This window comes from Egretta garzetta, unplaced genomic scaffold (assembly GCF_000687185.1).
Source record: "Egretta garzetta isolate BGI_Z169 unplaced genomic scaffold, ASM68718v1 scaffold360, whole genome shotgun sequence".
Taxonomy (NCBI): domain Eukaryota; kingdom Metazoa; phylum Chordata; class Aves; order Pelecaniformes; family Ardeidae; genus Egretta; species Egretta garzetta.
This window is the reverse complement of record NW_009258261.1, coordinates 1,807,039-1,823,233: the sequence shown is the minus strand read 5'-3', so window position 1 is coordinate 1,823,233 and position 16,195 is coordinate 1,807,039. Positions and strand designations below refer to the sequence as shown.

General features: G+C 42.4%; 1 protein-coding gene across 2 annotated transcripts in view; it reads left to right on the top strand.

The window, feature by feature from the left end:
• COMMD1 (copper metabolism domain containing 1) overlaps window positions 1–16,195 on the top strand; it is a 62,461-nt gene that overhangs the window by 10,894 nt on the left and 35,372 nt on the right. The window contains exon 3 of one of the 2 annotated variants that reach the window (XM_035893593.1): window positions 12,778–12,970. The exons of the other annotated variant lie outside the window; for it this stretch is intronic. Within the exon in view, the coding sequence (XP_035749486.1) occupies window positions 12,778–12,900 (123 nt within the window). The 3' untranslated portion in view covers window positions 12,901–12,970. Of the gene's footprint in view, window positions 1–12,777; window positions 12,971–16,195 lie in introns of those variants that run through there. 2 annotated transcript variants of the gene reach the window in all.

The following is a 16,195-nucleotide window of genomic DNA, read 5'->3' as shown; positions in this document are numbered from 1 at the left end:
GTTCTTGCTGCTATCAATTTATACTACTAGGAGTGGTACCTAGCAGGGACTTCTAGATGCCAGCAAAAAAAATTTGGAGAGATGCTCATGCCCCTTCCCAAGGGAGTGAATTAAGACTGTAGGAAACAAAACTCTTTTTGCAGGTAGCAACTTCCATGTTGTATAGGTCAGGTTTTCAGCAGATGACTGGTGGGAGTTTGCACTGAAGAAGCTCAAACATTTCATCTGCGTTTGCAGGTTCGCTTACCTCCATATTAAATGGATTCATCTTACAGGTGCACCCTGGTACACTGGCCTTTCCTTCATCCTGTTGAAACACATAGACCGAAAGGAAGGCAGTAAATAGAACTGCTACTGAAAATCACCTGTGGGTCTTAGGTGGGAGCTTCAGTTTACAGGTCTTTTTCTTTCAGTGAGGTGGACTTAAAGAGTTCCTGAGCTTTGCTATTTGTTCTCACCATTGCGCTACCCTGGTGGTTATGCATTTACAGAGCTGAAAGTTGAAATTGGCTAAGTGAGTCCAAATTAATTTTTTTGTTCCGTCCCAACCCTTTTTATTTTTTCCCCAAGTTATTTTTAGTCTGGATCAGTTTGTTGAAGGGACAGGATGAGGGCAAAATTGAGAACTCTGCCGTGCATAAAAAAATGCTCTTTTAAACATAGGTGTTCAAAGGATCACACTTTTTAAATCCTAGCTAGTGGTCTCTTGAACATGAGAAGTAAAGCAGCTTTCCTTGAGCACTACAGATAACCTCTCCAAACTGCCAGCATTTCCTCAAAGAACGGAGGAGGAAATTGAAAATGAAAGGCACGAAATAGAAAATGAAAGGCATAGAAAATGAGAGGCATGGCTGTTGGACAAGTTCAGAATTGTAGACTTAATCTGGAGAAGTGTGGAAAAGGATTTGGAAATGATCTAAAATGGTATTCTGGAGGTGGGAATCTGGTAAGATTGCAAGAACAGAGGCATCTTGGTGTTCTAGCAGCGTTAGTATTCTTTGTTTCTAGAAAATCTCTCAGCTCTGTGCATTCATGAATGTCATTAATGAGAAACATGATTGAAATACTTGTCTTATTATTTGTCCAATTATTTTCTCCAATGTTAGGTGGGAAATATGGCAAGCTGAACCACAGAGAGTTGGCTGAGTTGCCTGGAGTGATGCTAGAAGTATGGGAAGAGCTGAACCAGTCCTGACTTAGTCACAGCTTTAACAAGCAAACTCGTTTGGGTTTTTTTTTCATTCAATTGTTACAAGAACTTGATTGCTGTCAACAATTTCATTGTCAAAATAGCTTTCCCTGTTTCCTTGCGTGCCTCTTCCTTTTTTTTTTTTTCTTTTTGCTTGTTTTGAAAATACTTTCTGAGGCAGCATGTTGAAGCATAAGCTTCGCTGCTTTTCTCTGAAAGGAGATGGTTGGGGGGAGATCACTGGCAGTGCTTTTGGTTAAGACAGCATTGTCCTATTTACTGCTTTAAAAGTTGAGGAAATGACTACTTTGAACATAATTCCAAGAGCAAGTCCTCTTCATTTAGAAAGAGATTCTCATTTTAGCTTATAAAAGATATAAAACAACCTTTTGATTAAGGAACTTCTCTAAGCTGTAATTTTGCATAGACCTTGACACAAGTTTGTTTGGGTTTTTTCTGTCCTCCTTTCAGGTTGTCAATTGCAAAGCTCCACAAAGATAATCAGACATGCAAATCTTTGATATATTTTTAGTTCAACTCACTGATGTATATGCATTAATATGTTAATAAGACAAGGAAAGCATAATTTAAATTGCATATGATTAATTTGGTTAATAAATGCTTGAAATAGTAGTCCCACTTTTAAAAGTAACCGTACATACGATACTACTTTTTCAGGATTTTTTCTCTTAAGTCACAAGGAAGGTATAAAGCCTCTTGGTTTAGTGACAGAAGTAAGTTTCTAGTGCTTTTCACCCTGACCCTGCACAACCAAGGGACCTCTGTGCTGAATTTTAGTCCTCCTTGTATGCATTGACACATTCCTAATGATTTAATTGTAATAAATTCCGTCAATGGAGACCTAGTGAAGATTATGGCATTGTAATCTGAGTTCCCAAACTATATTAGGTGGAGTTAGATAGGCAGATACAAGATGGAAAAAACAAAGTTTCCTTGTGTTCAAATATGGCTAAGCTCCACCAATGCAAATCAGGGACATGCTTGCCCTATATTTAGTTTGCAGTGGCCTAACCAAATGAGATACTTGCAAATTACTACTGGTATTAGAATAAATTCTCTGATGGCTTCCAAACCTTGGTTGAACATGCAAAGCTGCTATAATACCTATTCCTTTAAAACTCTGAAGTGATAATTTGAATGCTTAAAGGCAATAAACTTTTAAGTCAGTTGATTCCATTTCTGTTGAATCGCTCTCAACAGTGGAGCTGTGCTTTAAGAACTATTAAAAAAAATTAATTCCATTTAACCTGTAAATATGCCACAGGACTTGGGAAAATGAGTTTGATAATGGCTTTTTTTTTTTTTTTTTTTTTTTTTTTCAAAGACTTGAGCCTGGAAGGCAACATCTTAAAAGAGCTTGGCATTGAGGAGAGTCTCTAGTGTATCCAGTTACACTGGCCCGACTTACTTGGGCTGGAGTAATGAAGCATGACGGATCATGAGTGCAGTGCATCATGCTCAGAACCAGTAACGCCTTTCAGAAAATTGCGTTTCTGCTCTAAGCAGTCATTTTGAGTTATCTGCAGCTAATTTTAAACTGCTTGCTTTTACGGAAATGGAGTGCTTGTGTTTCCCAGTAAATATCACCGTGATGCTCAGAGACATCTATAAAGTGTGACTGTCTGGGAAAAAGCTCAAGTCTGATCAAACTTGATTAGACTGGAACCTGTTCCTGCCTACAGATATCTCGATTATACTATGAAAACAAACATGACACTTGACAGAATTGGCTTTTGTGATACCTACTGCTGTGAGGATGTGAAAAAGAGCTGTTGATTGACATGCTCTCTCTCAATGAAGGTGCAGGCATTGGCAACAGCGTCTTCCCATAGCGTTTCTCTTCCTACTGACCCTTTCCACTAGAAAAGTAAAGGTACTAATGGAATCCAGTCAACTTCTGTGTGTAGTTGTCCTGGTTTCGGCTGGGATAGAGTTAATTTTCTTCATAGTAGCTAGCATAGTGCTGTGTTTTGGATTTAGTACTAGAAGAATGTTGATAACACACTGATGTTAGTTGTTAGTTGTTGCCAAGCAGTGCTCAGACTACTCAAGGACTTTTTGAGCTTCTCCTGCTTGGCCAGGTACATAACAAGCTGGGAGTACAGCACAGCTAGGACAGCTAACCCAAACTGTCCAAAGAGCTATTCCATACCATATAACGTCATGCTCGGGGGGGTTGGTCGGTCGGTCGCGGGGAGACTGCTTGCGGCTAGGGGACTGATTGTGGCTTGGAGAGTGATTGCAGCTCGGGACAGGCTGGGCGTCGGTTGGCGGGTGGTGAGCAATTGCATTGTGCGTCATTCGTTTTGTATATTCTGTATATTCTGTTATCATTCTCATTATTACTATTATTATTATTTTCTCTTATTAAACTGTCTTTATCTCAGCTCTCGGCTCTAACCTTTTATTTTCTTCCCGATTCTCTCCCCCATCCCAGTGAGGGAGGGGGGGAGTGAGCGAGCGGCTGTGTGGTGCTTAGTTGCCAGCCGGGTTAAACCACGGCAGTAGCAAAAGGTGCTTTTTTTTCATTGCCATTGCTGTCCTTTGGTGTTTAGGTCACTGCTGTTGGAGTTTGAGCAATGAGCCTGCATCCAGCTGGTCACACGGAGCTCACCATGGAGCACATGGAGAAACCTAGGCTGTTTGAGGGAGCGGTAAATCTGGTTCAGTTTCAGGTGTCTGCATTGGACCATTCCCTGAAAGCAAGAAGAAAAAAAAGAGAGGCTTGTTTTTCTAGGCACAGAGCTTGGAGATCAAAAAGACTCACTCACCTCTGAAGGAGACTGTTCCCCAGAGCTGCTGGACGAGAGCTTAGCTGAGGGACTCATGGGGTTAGACGGTGCTGCTGCGTCCTGGTGGCCTTGGGGTTGTCTGGGGGATGTTGGCTTGCCATGATCCTCGTGCAGAAGCTACCTGGTAAGAAAACTGTGTTTAGCAAATCTTTGTATTTTACTGTAAACGAACAACTTTTGCTTTGTACAGGCAGTACTTTATTTCAAAGAGCTTTGGATGTTGCTTTGCTCAGCCATTGCTTTTTAGAAGAGGATTTTTGGAAGGAGTTGTCAGAGGTGGATGCTGTACTCCAGGCCTGCGACATCACCTCATTCCTTCTGCTCCTTCTTGTGTTTTCCTTGCAACCCCCTGTTTGCATGACAACATGCAGGGCTCTCCACAAGCTCTTCTGGCTCCCAGGAGAGATTTCAACTCATACTTTTCTCTTGGGGCAGCAAGCAGAGTGCTGGGCTAGAGGGCTGAGTATTGCAAGCACTTCTACATGCAAACAGGGTGTAAGAAATTTGCTGTTGGCCAGGAACTTGCACATGACTTCCAATGCTTGCTGTGCTCTGGATCAGCCTTCAGATCTCCCATCTGAAGAAGTGACAGCAGTGTCCAACAACCCTCCCTCCGCTCAGAGGAGAGGGCTTTCCTCCTTCGGGCAGGGATTTGTCACCAGGGCTCCCCCTTTGCCATCTTGCCCCCTTCCCTGTTCGGCACCATTCTCTGTGTGAGCGCGGCTCCTCTGCGCTCTCCTTTCTTTTATGCCCTTTGCTTGGCTCTGGTCCTGTGTTTGTTTTCTCTCCCACACGGTTTCTGTTTCATTCACTGCCCAGAATAATAAGGGGCTTGTTGAAAGGGTGCTGCCAAGTAGTTTGTCGTCTTCATTCATTTTCTCTTTATTTATTTAACATTTGTTTTCAGTGTGCATTGAATACAAAATTATTAATGTCTTTGTTGTTTATTTTAATAGTATTCAAGGAATTTTGGTGCCTAGCTTGAAAACCCCTCAACCTGAGTTCCCAGGGTGCTGGGCCTTGGTGGTATAGCCAGTGTACATTTCTGATTGCGAACCCATGGCTCTGGGCATTAGTCCTTCTGCAAACCAGGCTCCAGGTGCCTCGGGCTGATCCCAGAGAAAATAGGGAACACACAGTGAGTGACCACCTGGAAAAACAGTGTTGACGTGACTTGCCCACCATTTCATGGGCTTTCCTGTAAAGGCACAGCCCAGTTCTCCGGGGTATCATTCAGCTGCTGTAAGATCCGTATTTCTCTTCCTGCAGTTCCCTATCTGCTTCATTCCGCACCTTCCAGCTTCTGCAACGCAAGTGAGCGTGGGCAGCCCACAGCCTGCTTTGCTACACAGCCCCCATTCACTGCCTGGACACTGCCTGCAACAGAGTTTGGCTGAAAAAAAAATAGTATTGGATCACGTCATGGCAGGCTGTGTTACAGCACATATGCAAAAAGACAGAAGGTTATTTAAGGTTGCCTGGCAACTGTAATGATGGCGTTTTTCTGTCTTTTGATAATTTTGCGCTGTAGTGCTCATGTTCTTTAATACAGTTTTTAAGGATGAAGTTGGAAAGAGATTCTGAGGATTATGCATGCCAAAAATCTTGGCTTGGACCTTCTGTACACCCAGAAGAACATTTACCTGTGGGCAAATAAGTTTACTTAATGGCTGCATGCAAATAAAGGCAGAACACTCATGATATTCATAGGCCACTGGAGAAAATATTAGTGGGATTCTTCCAGCCAAAGAAAATCTGAGATGGAGGTAATATTGGAGCAGAATATTAATACCTCCCCATCCAAAATCTGGGAAATACGGCTTTTAGTGCTTCTCTTTTCTTTCCCTCTTGTTAGAACCTAAGTCCAATGGTGCCTTTCATCTGAAGTGGTTTGCCCAGAGATTTGTGCTCCGCGCGAGTGTGTGTAGCATCCAGCCTCATCCTTTGTTTAACATCTTCCTTCTTCCAAATTCAGAAATGCGAAGCAGTAGCATTTTATACATAGTGAAATGTAATAACACGATTATATTGTAAGCACTCTAGTCAATAAAGCGAATCTCAGGCTTAACTAAGGGAGTAGGCAATCATGCAGAAAAATCTAATTTGTACTGGTGTGGTAGGATAGGTGTAATGCACCTGTGCTTTCAGAAACCAGAGCCTGCCCAGCTGCGACTGAAGTACACCCTGGGCAGGTGCTGCCTTTTTTCTCTTGGCTAAAGTGTGTATTTTATAAGGCTGGAAAGCTGGGTAGGAAGTTGTAGAACAACTAGCGTTGGGCTGTGTTTGTCCAAGGAAGCGTCTGTCATCTTTGACGGGAGAGAAAGGTCATTTTCTTTGGAACATCTGTGGAAGGTCATCCAGTGCGTGGCATGTCGACGTGCAGGATGTGCTTTTGAGATTCTCTGCTGCTTTTCTGAATTGTAAGCCATTGCTCAAAGATTGTCTGGGCGTCAGTTATGGGGGGTTTGCTGGTAGACACGGGACTATTTCCAGGGTTAGCTGCTAAATAGGGAGCTGCTCGGGAAGGGTCAGTTGGGAGTGGCAGCGTGGCCTCCTGAGAGCCCGAGCCAGAGTCCCGGGGAGGGCTCGGAGTCCTGCAGGACCTGAGATTGCAGGTCACCTCTTGGCAGCAGCAGCATACTCCTCACTGTGTTTGAGTCTTCCCGTTTCTCCCTTGCCTTTCTCTGCCGGTTCTGCTTTCATTTCTGCTGCTTCTCCTCTTTTTCCCTTCTGCCCCTGCATCCTCAGGTTGCTGCTCTGCCTCTTTCCTCCCTCTTGTCATCCCCTTGGCTTCCTCCTCGCTCCCAAACTCGGTCCTTTGTTTCATTTCAGCAGAGCTACCTAGGTTCTTTTCTTTATTGGAGTTGTGCAGCACAGCAGAGGGCTGTGAACCATCCCAGGTCATAGTTGCCGGTTGTCGTGGTGCAACCCAGTTAATAAAACAGCAGAGGAAAATAATAACAATAATAATGGTAAGAGAATGTACAGAATATACAAAACAAGTGATGCTCAGTGCAATTGCTCACCACCCGCTGACTGATGCGATCACTCTCCCTGCCCTGGCTAACTCCCCCCGAGCATGATGTCCTATGGTCTGGAATAGCCCTTTGGCCAGTTGGGGTCAGCTGTCCCGGCTGTGTCCCCTCCCAGCTTCTTGTGCCCCTGGCAAATCAGGGGAAGCTGAAAAAGTCCTTCACTAGTCTAGGCACTACTTAGCAACATCTAAACCATCAGTGTGTTATCAACATACTTCTTGTACTAAATCCAAACCACGGCACTATGCCAGAAAATGAACTCTATCCCAGCCAAAACCAGGACACCCGTGACTGTGTGAAAGTACCCATGCTCTCCTGGGGAAGGTTCAGGTTTGCAAGGTGTCTCCACTTGCTGTCTCTCTGTGTTGCTGTACTGAGACCAGTGCTCTGCTACAGAAACAGCGTGTTGTTCTTGCTCTGTGGCAAAGCTTATTTTTCTAGGAAGCTGTGAATAGATTACGTTGTGTTCTTGGAGTTGTGTGTGGCTTGGTTTTTTTTAAAGCAGTGTATGAAATCTTCACTTGAAACGGCGCATGAAACTCCTTGTCTATAATTCTGTGGATTTAGTGAACTGCAATATCAAAGTAGAGCTTTAAAACAAGGATGGAGCATATAGGAATTACTTGGCACCTGCATGTTCTAATGTATTCTAAATAATGAGCTTTATGGGGTAAGTTTATGTAGCTGAGCTGTATAATTTTGTTCATGATGATGATTATACTGAGAATCAGCTTTGCTAGTTGAGATACACATAAACAGAACCTAGACTTATTACACTGCAGACTTGATTAGCAACAGTGCTGGCATTGGGCAGAGGGCAGCTTAAAAGTAAGCATATTTGCGTTTTAAGCAAGCTGTAGTTACCGTGAAGGTATGCAAACCACTCTTAATTAAAATTGTACGTCAGACTACAAACGATACTGCATGCTAATGCTCTGACATGTGGCTCTAAGGCACATGAGGACGCTGGTTCTGCTTTCTGGATTTTTTTTTCCCTTTTGGACTAGTGGATCATGTGGCAATCTCAGCTTCAAACAGGATGCCATCAAGGGGTTTAATAGATTTACCGAGAGAATCAATTGTGCATGCATTGGATGAAGCCTTCAGATGTCTTATTAAATATCAGCAGACCAAAGGCCAATCACCTCTTCCCCGCTACCCTCTACGTCATCGGTCCTCTGTCTGTAGCCTGCACAAGTCTTCCTCTTTAGACCTTTACTTTTGAGTTGCGCTTATTTGAAAATAAATTCCAAGAACTGAAGATCACCATATATGAACAAACGTGTCCATTTATTTGGAGAAGGCTTTCTCTGTATGTTGTATATGGAAATGGATTTCTTTTTTTCTTTTCTTTTCCTTTCCCCAGTGGTAAACATACTTCACACTATAAGCATTGTTAATGCAAAGCCCAGCATCCTGTTGACACTTAATGATATTTTTGACAGGTCGTCAGAGTGGATGGAACTTTTTGTGCTGAAAACAAACACGTTCAAATCTCTTACACTTGAAATTATGAAGACGCTTTTTGTCTATAGTTTCTCTCCTCTGTACAAACACATTTCTATCTCTCAGGCTGGTGTTTAGACTTTAGACTTGGCTGGTACTAATTAGAGACAAACCAGGTAGAAAGCAATGAGTCAGATGTTGAGGAAAAGATTTGGCCTTTTTGAATCAAAGCAAAGTGCTTTATCTATACAATCTATACATCTGGATAAGCAGGAGAAATTTTTCATGTGTTTCCAGGGTATTTTGGGGTATTTAAGTGACAGTGTAAGAACCTAACCAGAAAAACTACTACTTACAATTGTGGGTGTATTGCATGACCAGTGACATTGCCTTCACGCACGGTAACTGCTATGCTGTATATGTAGCAGATTTTTGTGCTCATGGGCAGAAAAAGTTACGCTTTACAAAGCTGATGGCATATCTCCATGCCCCTGATAAATTCTGACTATATTTTGTTTCATATGCAGTCTTCCATTTGCATAAACATCTGGATGTAACAGGCTATTCTGGCCTTTCCTGCTTTTCACTTTGTCTCCTCTTCCTTCTTACCTCTGAAATTTTCACTCTGATTTGAGTCATTGCAGTGTGTCAGGTACTCTTGTAGCTCACCCCCTCACAAACATACGTACCCATGGACTTTTATCTGTTTTGGAAACTTGCGTTCAGACTCAGAAGGCTGCACCCCTGCCAACTGGCTGTATGTAGGTGTGCCAGGAGCAAAGCGTCCATTACTGACACTGAGGGAGATTTCCAGGGTGGAGGAGGCCCCGGAGATACCCAGGGAGCACTTCTTCTGAGGTTCCTGCAAGGCTAGAAATCTAGTTATTTCAGTGAAAATCCAGTAGTTACTAGAACATGGGTCTGCTTTACTCATGTTAGTACCAATGCTCTCTATGTTCCACTCGATTAATTTTTATATTTCTATTATATTAAAAATGTCATACATGGGTAATAATTTTTTATATCGCAGCACAGGACTGGGATACACACAGTCGTTTCCACGTTAGAGATGGAGATTGGGGGAATGCAGCACTTATCATTTGCTAGTTCATTATCAAAATTAGTTTGCATTAAATATTTGCCATAGCAGCTCTTTCCTGTCTGCAGCTTTTTCTTTATCTCCCTCCTCACAGGAGTGCTGAGAAACAGAAATTCTTCGCTTCTTTCTGGATGTGGAAGAGATGGGTTAGTCCCATATGTCATGCTTATGAATGACCTGTCCCGATCCTAACCTTACAAAGATGCTGTTGTGTACTATATTTGTGTATCTTCAAAGATTTTGCTTCTCCTCTAGCATATTTCATTTCTTGTGTTGCAGGTGATTTAAACCTGTATGGAATGCTGCCGCTTTCTAATAATCCCTAGATTAAAAGAATGTTTAAAACGGGGTAGGGAAGTACATGCTGGTTTTCAACTACCAGAGTGCTTGTTAGTGTAATCTGCATCACTCTGGAGCTGTTTCGTCCCTGGGGACTCTGAACACAATCATCATCACCAGGCTTTCTGAGTGTTAGAGGAAATAACTTTCCCCGTCCCCCCCCCCCCCGCCACTTGCAAGAACTCTTCTCTTGCAGTAAGTAATACCAAGAATATCTCTTCTTTGTGCACTTGCCTCCCCTTTCTTTTTCCACCCAAGGAAATCAGAATCTAAAACGGAGCCTCAGCTTGTCTTGTGTGAAACACCTCCACATTTCTGGCTTGCTGTCATTGCGACAGCAGTCAGGTACCATGGTAATCTTAAACGCTCTCACACTGCCTGCATGTACTTGTCAAATAATTTTTATGAGGGTTTTTTTTATTGCTTTGGTTCCAAGATGATTAAACAACAGGCGTATCTAATTCCCACTGCAATGTCAACGCTATTTACCTTAGAAGAAACTAATTTTTAATGATTTGCTTAGTGCTTGTCAGCGCTGTATTACTTTATACTGCTTTAGCTTCAGGAGAACAGCTTCTGACATGAGAGTCTGCCTGTGTAAAAGTGCTGCCTGCTGAAATACAAATGCATCCCTGCTTCTAGGAGTGTGTTTCAAATGAACATTGGTAAGGAACTCTTTTGTACTTCTACTTTGCAAGTAGAAATACAAAACAACGCAATATTTTCCTAACTTCCCAGCCTTTCATTTATTCGGGAAGCAATTCTTAATGGTCTTGCTCTGAAGCTGAAACACAATTTTCTAAAATATGGGAAAATGCATTGCGTACAGACCTCAAGGCCATGGCTGCAGGTGTGAGAACACAGCCAGCTCAGAACTGTGTTTAGCCATTGCTGGTGGCACCAGGGGGTGTGTAATTTTCCTTCCCATGTGGCAAAGCCTCCTGTGATTCCAGAATCATGTTGGGAATTAACAGGTACAACAGTATCCCACTCGTTACAGGGTAGTAGAGTGGTTAGTACCTTCATTTAGCTCATATTATCCTGGAAAAAGTTGCCACATGGATTAAGATTGAAGTTATGCATCATGCTTGAGTGGGTCTAAGAAACCGCCACAGCTGTAAGGGAGGTTTTAATCCCCTTCTCCCCTTCTCTGCTCCGTTCCTCTCCCAGGAAGTGATTTGCTTGCTTTACTAGGTTGATTCTTGGCCAGGTTAGGTAGAATCAGCTCACAGAAGACTCCAGTGATTGCAGCACTGTCACAGGGGGATCAACTGCTTGTATGAGGATGTAGGGGCTGGAGAGGGGGAGATGCTTTGGATTTCTTGAGGGTTTTCTGGAAAAGGGGAGAGGACCCCTGGCTACCTTGTGTAACTCAAGGAGGCTCTGCTAGAAACTTGCTCCAAGTGATGCAGCTCACACGCTGGCTATGATGGTCATGGTTCTGAAGGGTTCATCCTCTCTCTGAACCAGCGATGCTGTGATCACTGGTTCTTCCTGACCTGAAGCATACGTTGTTTTCAACAATCCAAATAAGCTAAGAATTTATTTTGAGGGGCTGTTAAGTTTGGTAAAGTCAACAAACAAGTTAATGGGAACTTAAATGGCATAAGCATACCATAATTCTTTCTTTTTTTTCTCCTATTCCATGGGTCACATAAGGACCAAGTGGCCATAAGCACTAAAAACTAACTTACTGTGTACCAGGAAGTTGGGGGGAAAAAATAAATCTGTTGTGTGGAATAGCTTTCTCCTGAGAGAACTCTAAGAATATAAACATCAAAACACAGAAAAACTGGTTCTGTTATATCTAAATAACTTGTCCTGTTGGCTCGACATAGGCTAATTTTCAGTATTTAAAGTAGAAAGGGCCTTTTACTGATTTTTGGGAGGGTTGTTTATTTATAACCTCAGGATCTGAGATTCAAAATAGTTTCTTTTTGAAGGAGACAAAAAAAAAGAAAGCCACAGGCTTGTTGCCCTGGGCTTGAGGAGGATAATTCTATTGAATTTCACAGAAAGGACCCTGTTTTGCTGTGGGTTTATGAGGAGCTTAAAAAAGTGGAGTTAAGTTGTATTAGCAATAATTAGATTTAGAAATTGAGTGATATATATATGTATATATATAAAAAAAAATCTGCTGCCAGGAATATATGGAGCTGACTGAATATAGAAACATGTGAAAGATACAGTGGACCATCAGCTACTTTTCCAGCAGAGAAAATCTTCTAAGAATTAGTGAAGTAGACATTTGATCTTGCTGTTTCTCTGTCCCTTGTGCGTACCAGAGTCATGGGTTCGCAGGCTTTTCCCGGGGTTGATGCCGTGTGCCAGACAACTCCCATGGGAGAAAGATCCGTAGAGTTTGTCCTCTCGTTTTGTTGGGTTGTGTGAAGTTACAGGGTGCTGAATACAACACGAAGAACAGAGCATTTCACATTTAAAATGATGAGAGAGATGTTGAGTTCACAGCGAAATAGCCTCCCATAAAGGATGCTGGCAGCCCTGCTGAGCCATTCCTCCTGAGGGGCTCTGCCGGAGCGTGCGACACCTACCCGGGGTCAAGCTTCTTGGGGCAAAGCCCTGGGGTTTTTAGTTTGTTCGCCTAAAGGTCCGTCTCTAAGGCTGTCCTTGATTTTAGTAAAAGAGTTCAGAGGGAGAGAAGAGGCCTTAGGTTATGAATTATGGGTCTGTTTTACAAATGGCTTGTATTTCCCTGAGGACGTAACTGAAATCTGGCAATATCAGTTGCTCAAAGAGATGTTGTTAAAGCAGGAATTTTGAAAATATTGCTGTGGTTTATTTACTTCTGTAAGGGCTTAAATTCTAACTTCTCTGTGTGATGCTTGTCTCCCCTAGCATAGCCTCATTACACTGGATGCCTGTTTTCCTGCTACCCAAGGGCTTGGGATGGTGTCTGAAAATGTGAATTCTGGTGAAATGAATGGAACTGCTTGGGTTTTAGTTTGTTCCCCCTCTTGACAGCAGCTGAAGGAGAGGATTTGTTTTCAAAATACAGTGCCAGAACATCAGTGAAATTTCTGATGGACACTCATCTCCTGAGACACGGCAGCACTTTGTTCCTCTTCAACTTGACTGGACCCGCAGCAGTCTTCATCTGCAAGTAACATGTTTTGTTCCTCTGTGTAATGGATCCTGATACACTTACAGACCTTTTGGCTATTCCTTAAAGTTTCTTGATAGTGGGAACAGGTTCATGGAGCTTGTATCCAGGGTGCCAGAGATAACCTTGGAAAAGTTCTTTTTCTAGGGGGATACAAAATTAACATGACCTCATGTGCTGTCTGAATAAAAACAGTGAAGAAACCAACAACTAAACAAAAAGTTCAAGCAACTGCCTCCAAGAGGTGCAAGGTGACAGCTGGGAAGATTCATTCCCTACCTAATCTTTGGCAACCAAAATTGCTTCTGAACTGTGTGTGTTGACTCTCGTCTCTGTATGCTCCTTGTGTAGTCGGTGGAGGAAGAGGCTTCTCCAGGGAGCGACGCAGGGTTGATTCAGAGGGCAAATTTAGCCGAGCGAAGGCTACCATAAGCACCATAGCTACCTGGGCCTAATGTGAATACTCCTCAGTGTGGTTTATTGAGCAAATATTTGTAAAAGACTGTTGGTTGTCCGGCTAGCATCTCAAAAAGCCATCTTCCAAGTTCAACTGATGCAGTAAAGAGAAGTTTCTTTGTGATACTAGTATGCATTTACTGTCCGTCCTTGGTGAAGATGACCATTTGTCATCTTTTCCTATCCTGCCCGTTTGATCTTGTCTCCCTCCGAAATCACACACACTCATGCTTTGAGGGGCAGCATTTTCCTGCCTCTTTTTGGTAGGTCACACTGCTCTAATCTTTTTGTTGCCGGTGGTAAGAAGGGGGTCAAAGAGAAGGGTGTGCTACGAAAGGAATTTTTAGTGAGGTATTTCTTTGTCTCATGTTATCTTGGTGACATTGTAATAGCTGTGCCTGTAACATCATCCTTAAATCAAAGCTGAGAGTCTGCTGATTGCTCCCCTCCGGTGCTGGAGGGGTGTCCTGTTTCGTCCTGTGCGAAGCCGTATTACTTTGTCTTTTACACTTTGACTTCTCAGTTTTTAAAACAAGATGGAAATTCAAGATGAGTGCAATTTTGTGGTAAAGGTAACGCATCTACAGAAGTTGCAATAGAAATAATGGAAAAGTACTTTTCTGTTTATAAAAAAGAGGGAATTTGTTCCTCTGATGCCTTAAATAAAACAAAATCTTCATCCACAAATTGATCAGCTGTCGCTGAAATATTTGTGTGGCTCTGAGTAGTTTTCTGAATTTGCAACCAAAATGTGAATGCTTCCATAAAAACATTTATACCTCTTTAATTCTGTTTTCCTCTTTCTTTCTTTTCCCTGAGACTGTTCTACCTTTATTAATCTTTAGCAAGTATATCTTTCTGTCTTAAAAATACAGAATAATTTAAAGTTAATATCGTATCAATATTTTCACAGGGAATACCAGTTATAGGGTTAATAAAATGACATAAACAGTCTACATTGTAAAACTGTAGGAGCCTGTGGTGTATCACATTGCTTGCTGTGTGCTGTTTAGAGCCGGAGGGACTTGATTTGTCAGCGTGGCTGTGAAGACAGACAGAATTAAACCCAGCTTGTTTTATCTTTTCATTGAAAGATATCAATATATCCTAAAAACCAACCATTTATTCAACTTTCAAACATGATCTACAATGGTACAATTAATTCCTTTCCATCTGAGCAGGAGGTGTCCAGTGCTATCTGCGGAGTTTTCCCATTAGGGATACATCCATAGGAATGCCTGCTGACCTCTCTGTGCCTTGAACCTCCAGCTTGACTTAGTCTGGTTTGCCTGTTTATCCTGTGCACCTCTTGAGTGAGGGAATTTCATGACAGAGAGCAGCCCTGCTGATACTCAGGATTCAGAAACCTCCTTTAAAAAGATATACAAGTAAACGTGTAGATCAAAAAGAGGGAAATTTTAGTCAAGGTTTTATTGGTAATTTTTTTTATTATCATCACTTTACATAAATATATTTTGTGTTAATAGTTAACCAGAAAAAAAGTATTGTGTACTTTTGCTTCTTCGGAGATCTGTAAATATGATATATATCTCTTTAAAATTGCATATTGGCCAATTCATTGCTAAGGGAAAAACTCTTGCCTGGATTTCATCATGGGGCTTTCTGTGGAAGGAGCGGTCTAATCCAATCTGGTAGTGCAAATGGTAGCAACTCAAAAGGACATTTCACATTCTCACATTTGGTGTTCTCAGCCGTGGTGGAAGGTTTGCTGGCACAAGATCTGCCGTGAGTGAGAAGCTGCGGGTCAGGCTGAGGAGTTTCTGACCACCAAGCTCTGAGTTTCTCTATCTTGTAGGTTTAGGAGCAGCAGGGACCAGGGGCCTCTTCGGGAAGGGCTTAATGAACCCAGCTTAAATACAAAGTGCAAGAGTCCATGGTTTAGGGTTTCTACTGACAGCAAAGCTTGTTTTCACACGTGCTCACACTGCCACGGCTTTGGTGTTCAGCCCTCTACTCAGGTGTTGGGGAAGAAGCTGTACCCTTGAATTTAATGTTGCCTTCCAAAAATCCACGCATCTGTGTTGTCATACTCTGTGTGTATTTGCATGGCAAAAAAACCCCCCCAAAAACCCAAAACCACCAGAAAAAGGTGGTGAGATGATGGCCAGTGGCTGAAAGGTACAGCCTGGCAAGGATGAGTGAAGCATTTGGCTTCAGGACAGGGAGAGCTGCAGTTCACAGCAGCCAGTTTGTAAAGCTTTGGGTTTGTTTCCGTTCTTCCCAGCATGTGGAAAGCTTTGTTTTTATAGGGTTTCTGGAGGAGGACTAAAAAGTAAGGTTAAATTCTTTCAGGACAAGTTCATTGTATCTGACCTGGGGAGGAAAAAAAAAAAAAAGTCTTTTGTGTTCATCTCTAAAGTGCATCTAAGTTCATTTTAGATGAAAATTAAAGAAAAACAATAAACAATGAAGGAGATGGGGCTATTTTTGTCACTTGATATTTTGCCTTCTGTCCCATGCGCACATGCTGCAATTTATCATAGTGTTTGTGCTTGCAAAAGGTTAGTTCAACGCTCGGCATAAAATATTTATAAATTAACTCCAGAAAGTGGTTTTTTTTGCAGAGGTGTGTAATGGCATGTGTGTGTGCACAAAGGCTGGGAGGGAGACGAAGCCTTTCTCCCGGGCATCGCAGCAGCTGTGCAATTGGGGGGCCGAGGAGTCTCTCCTCTTTCT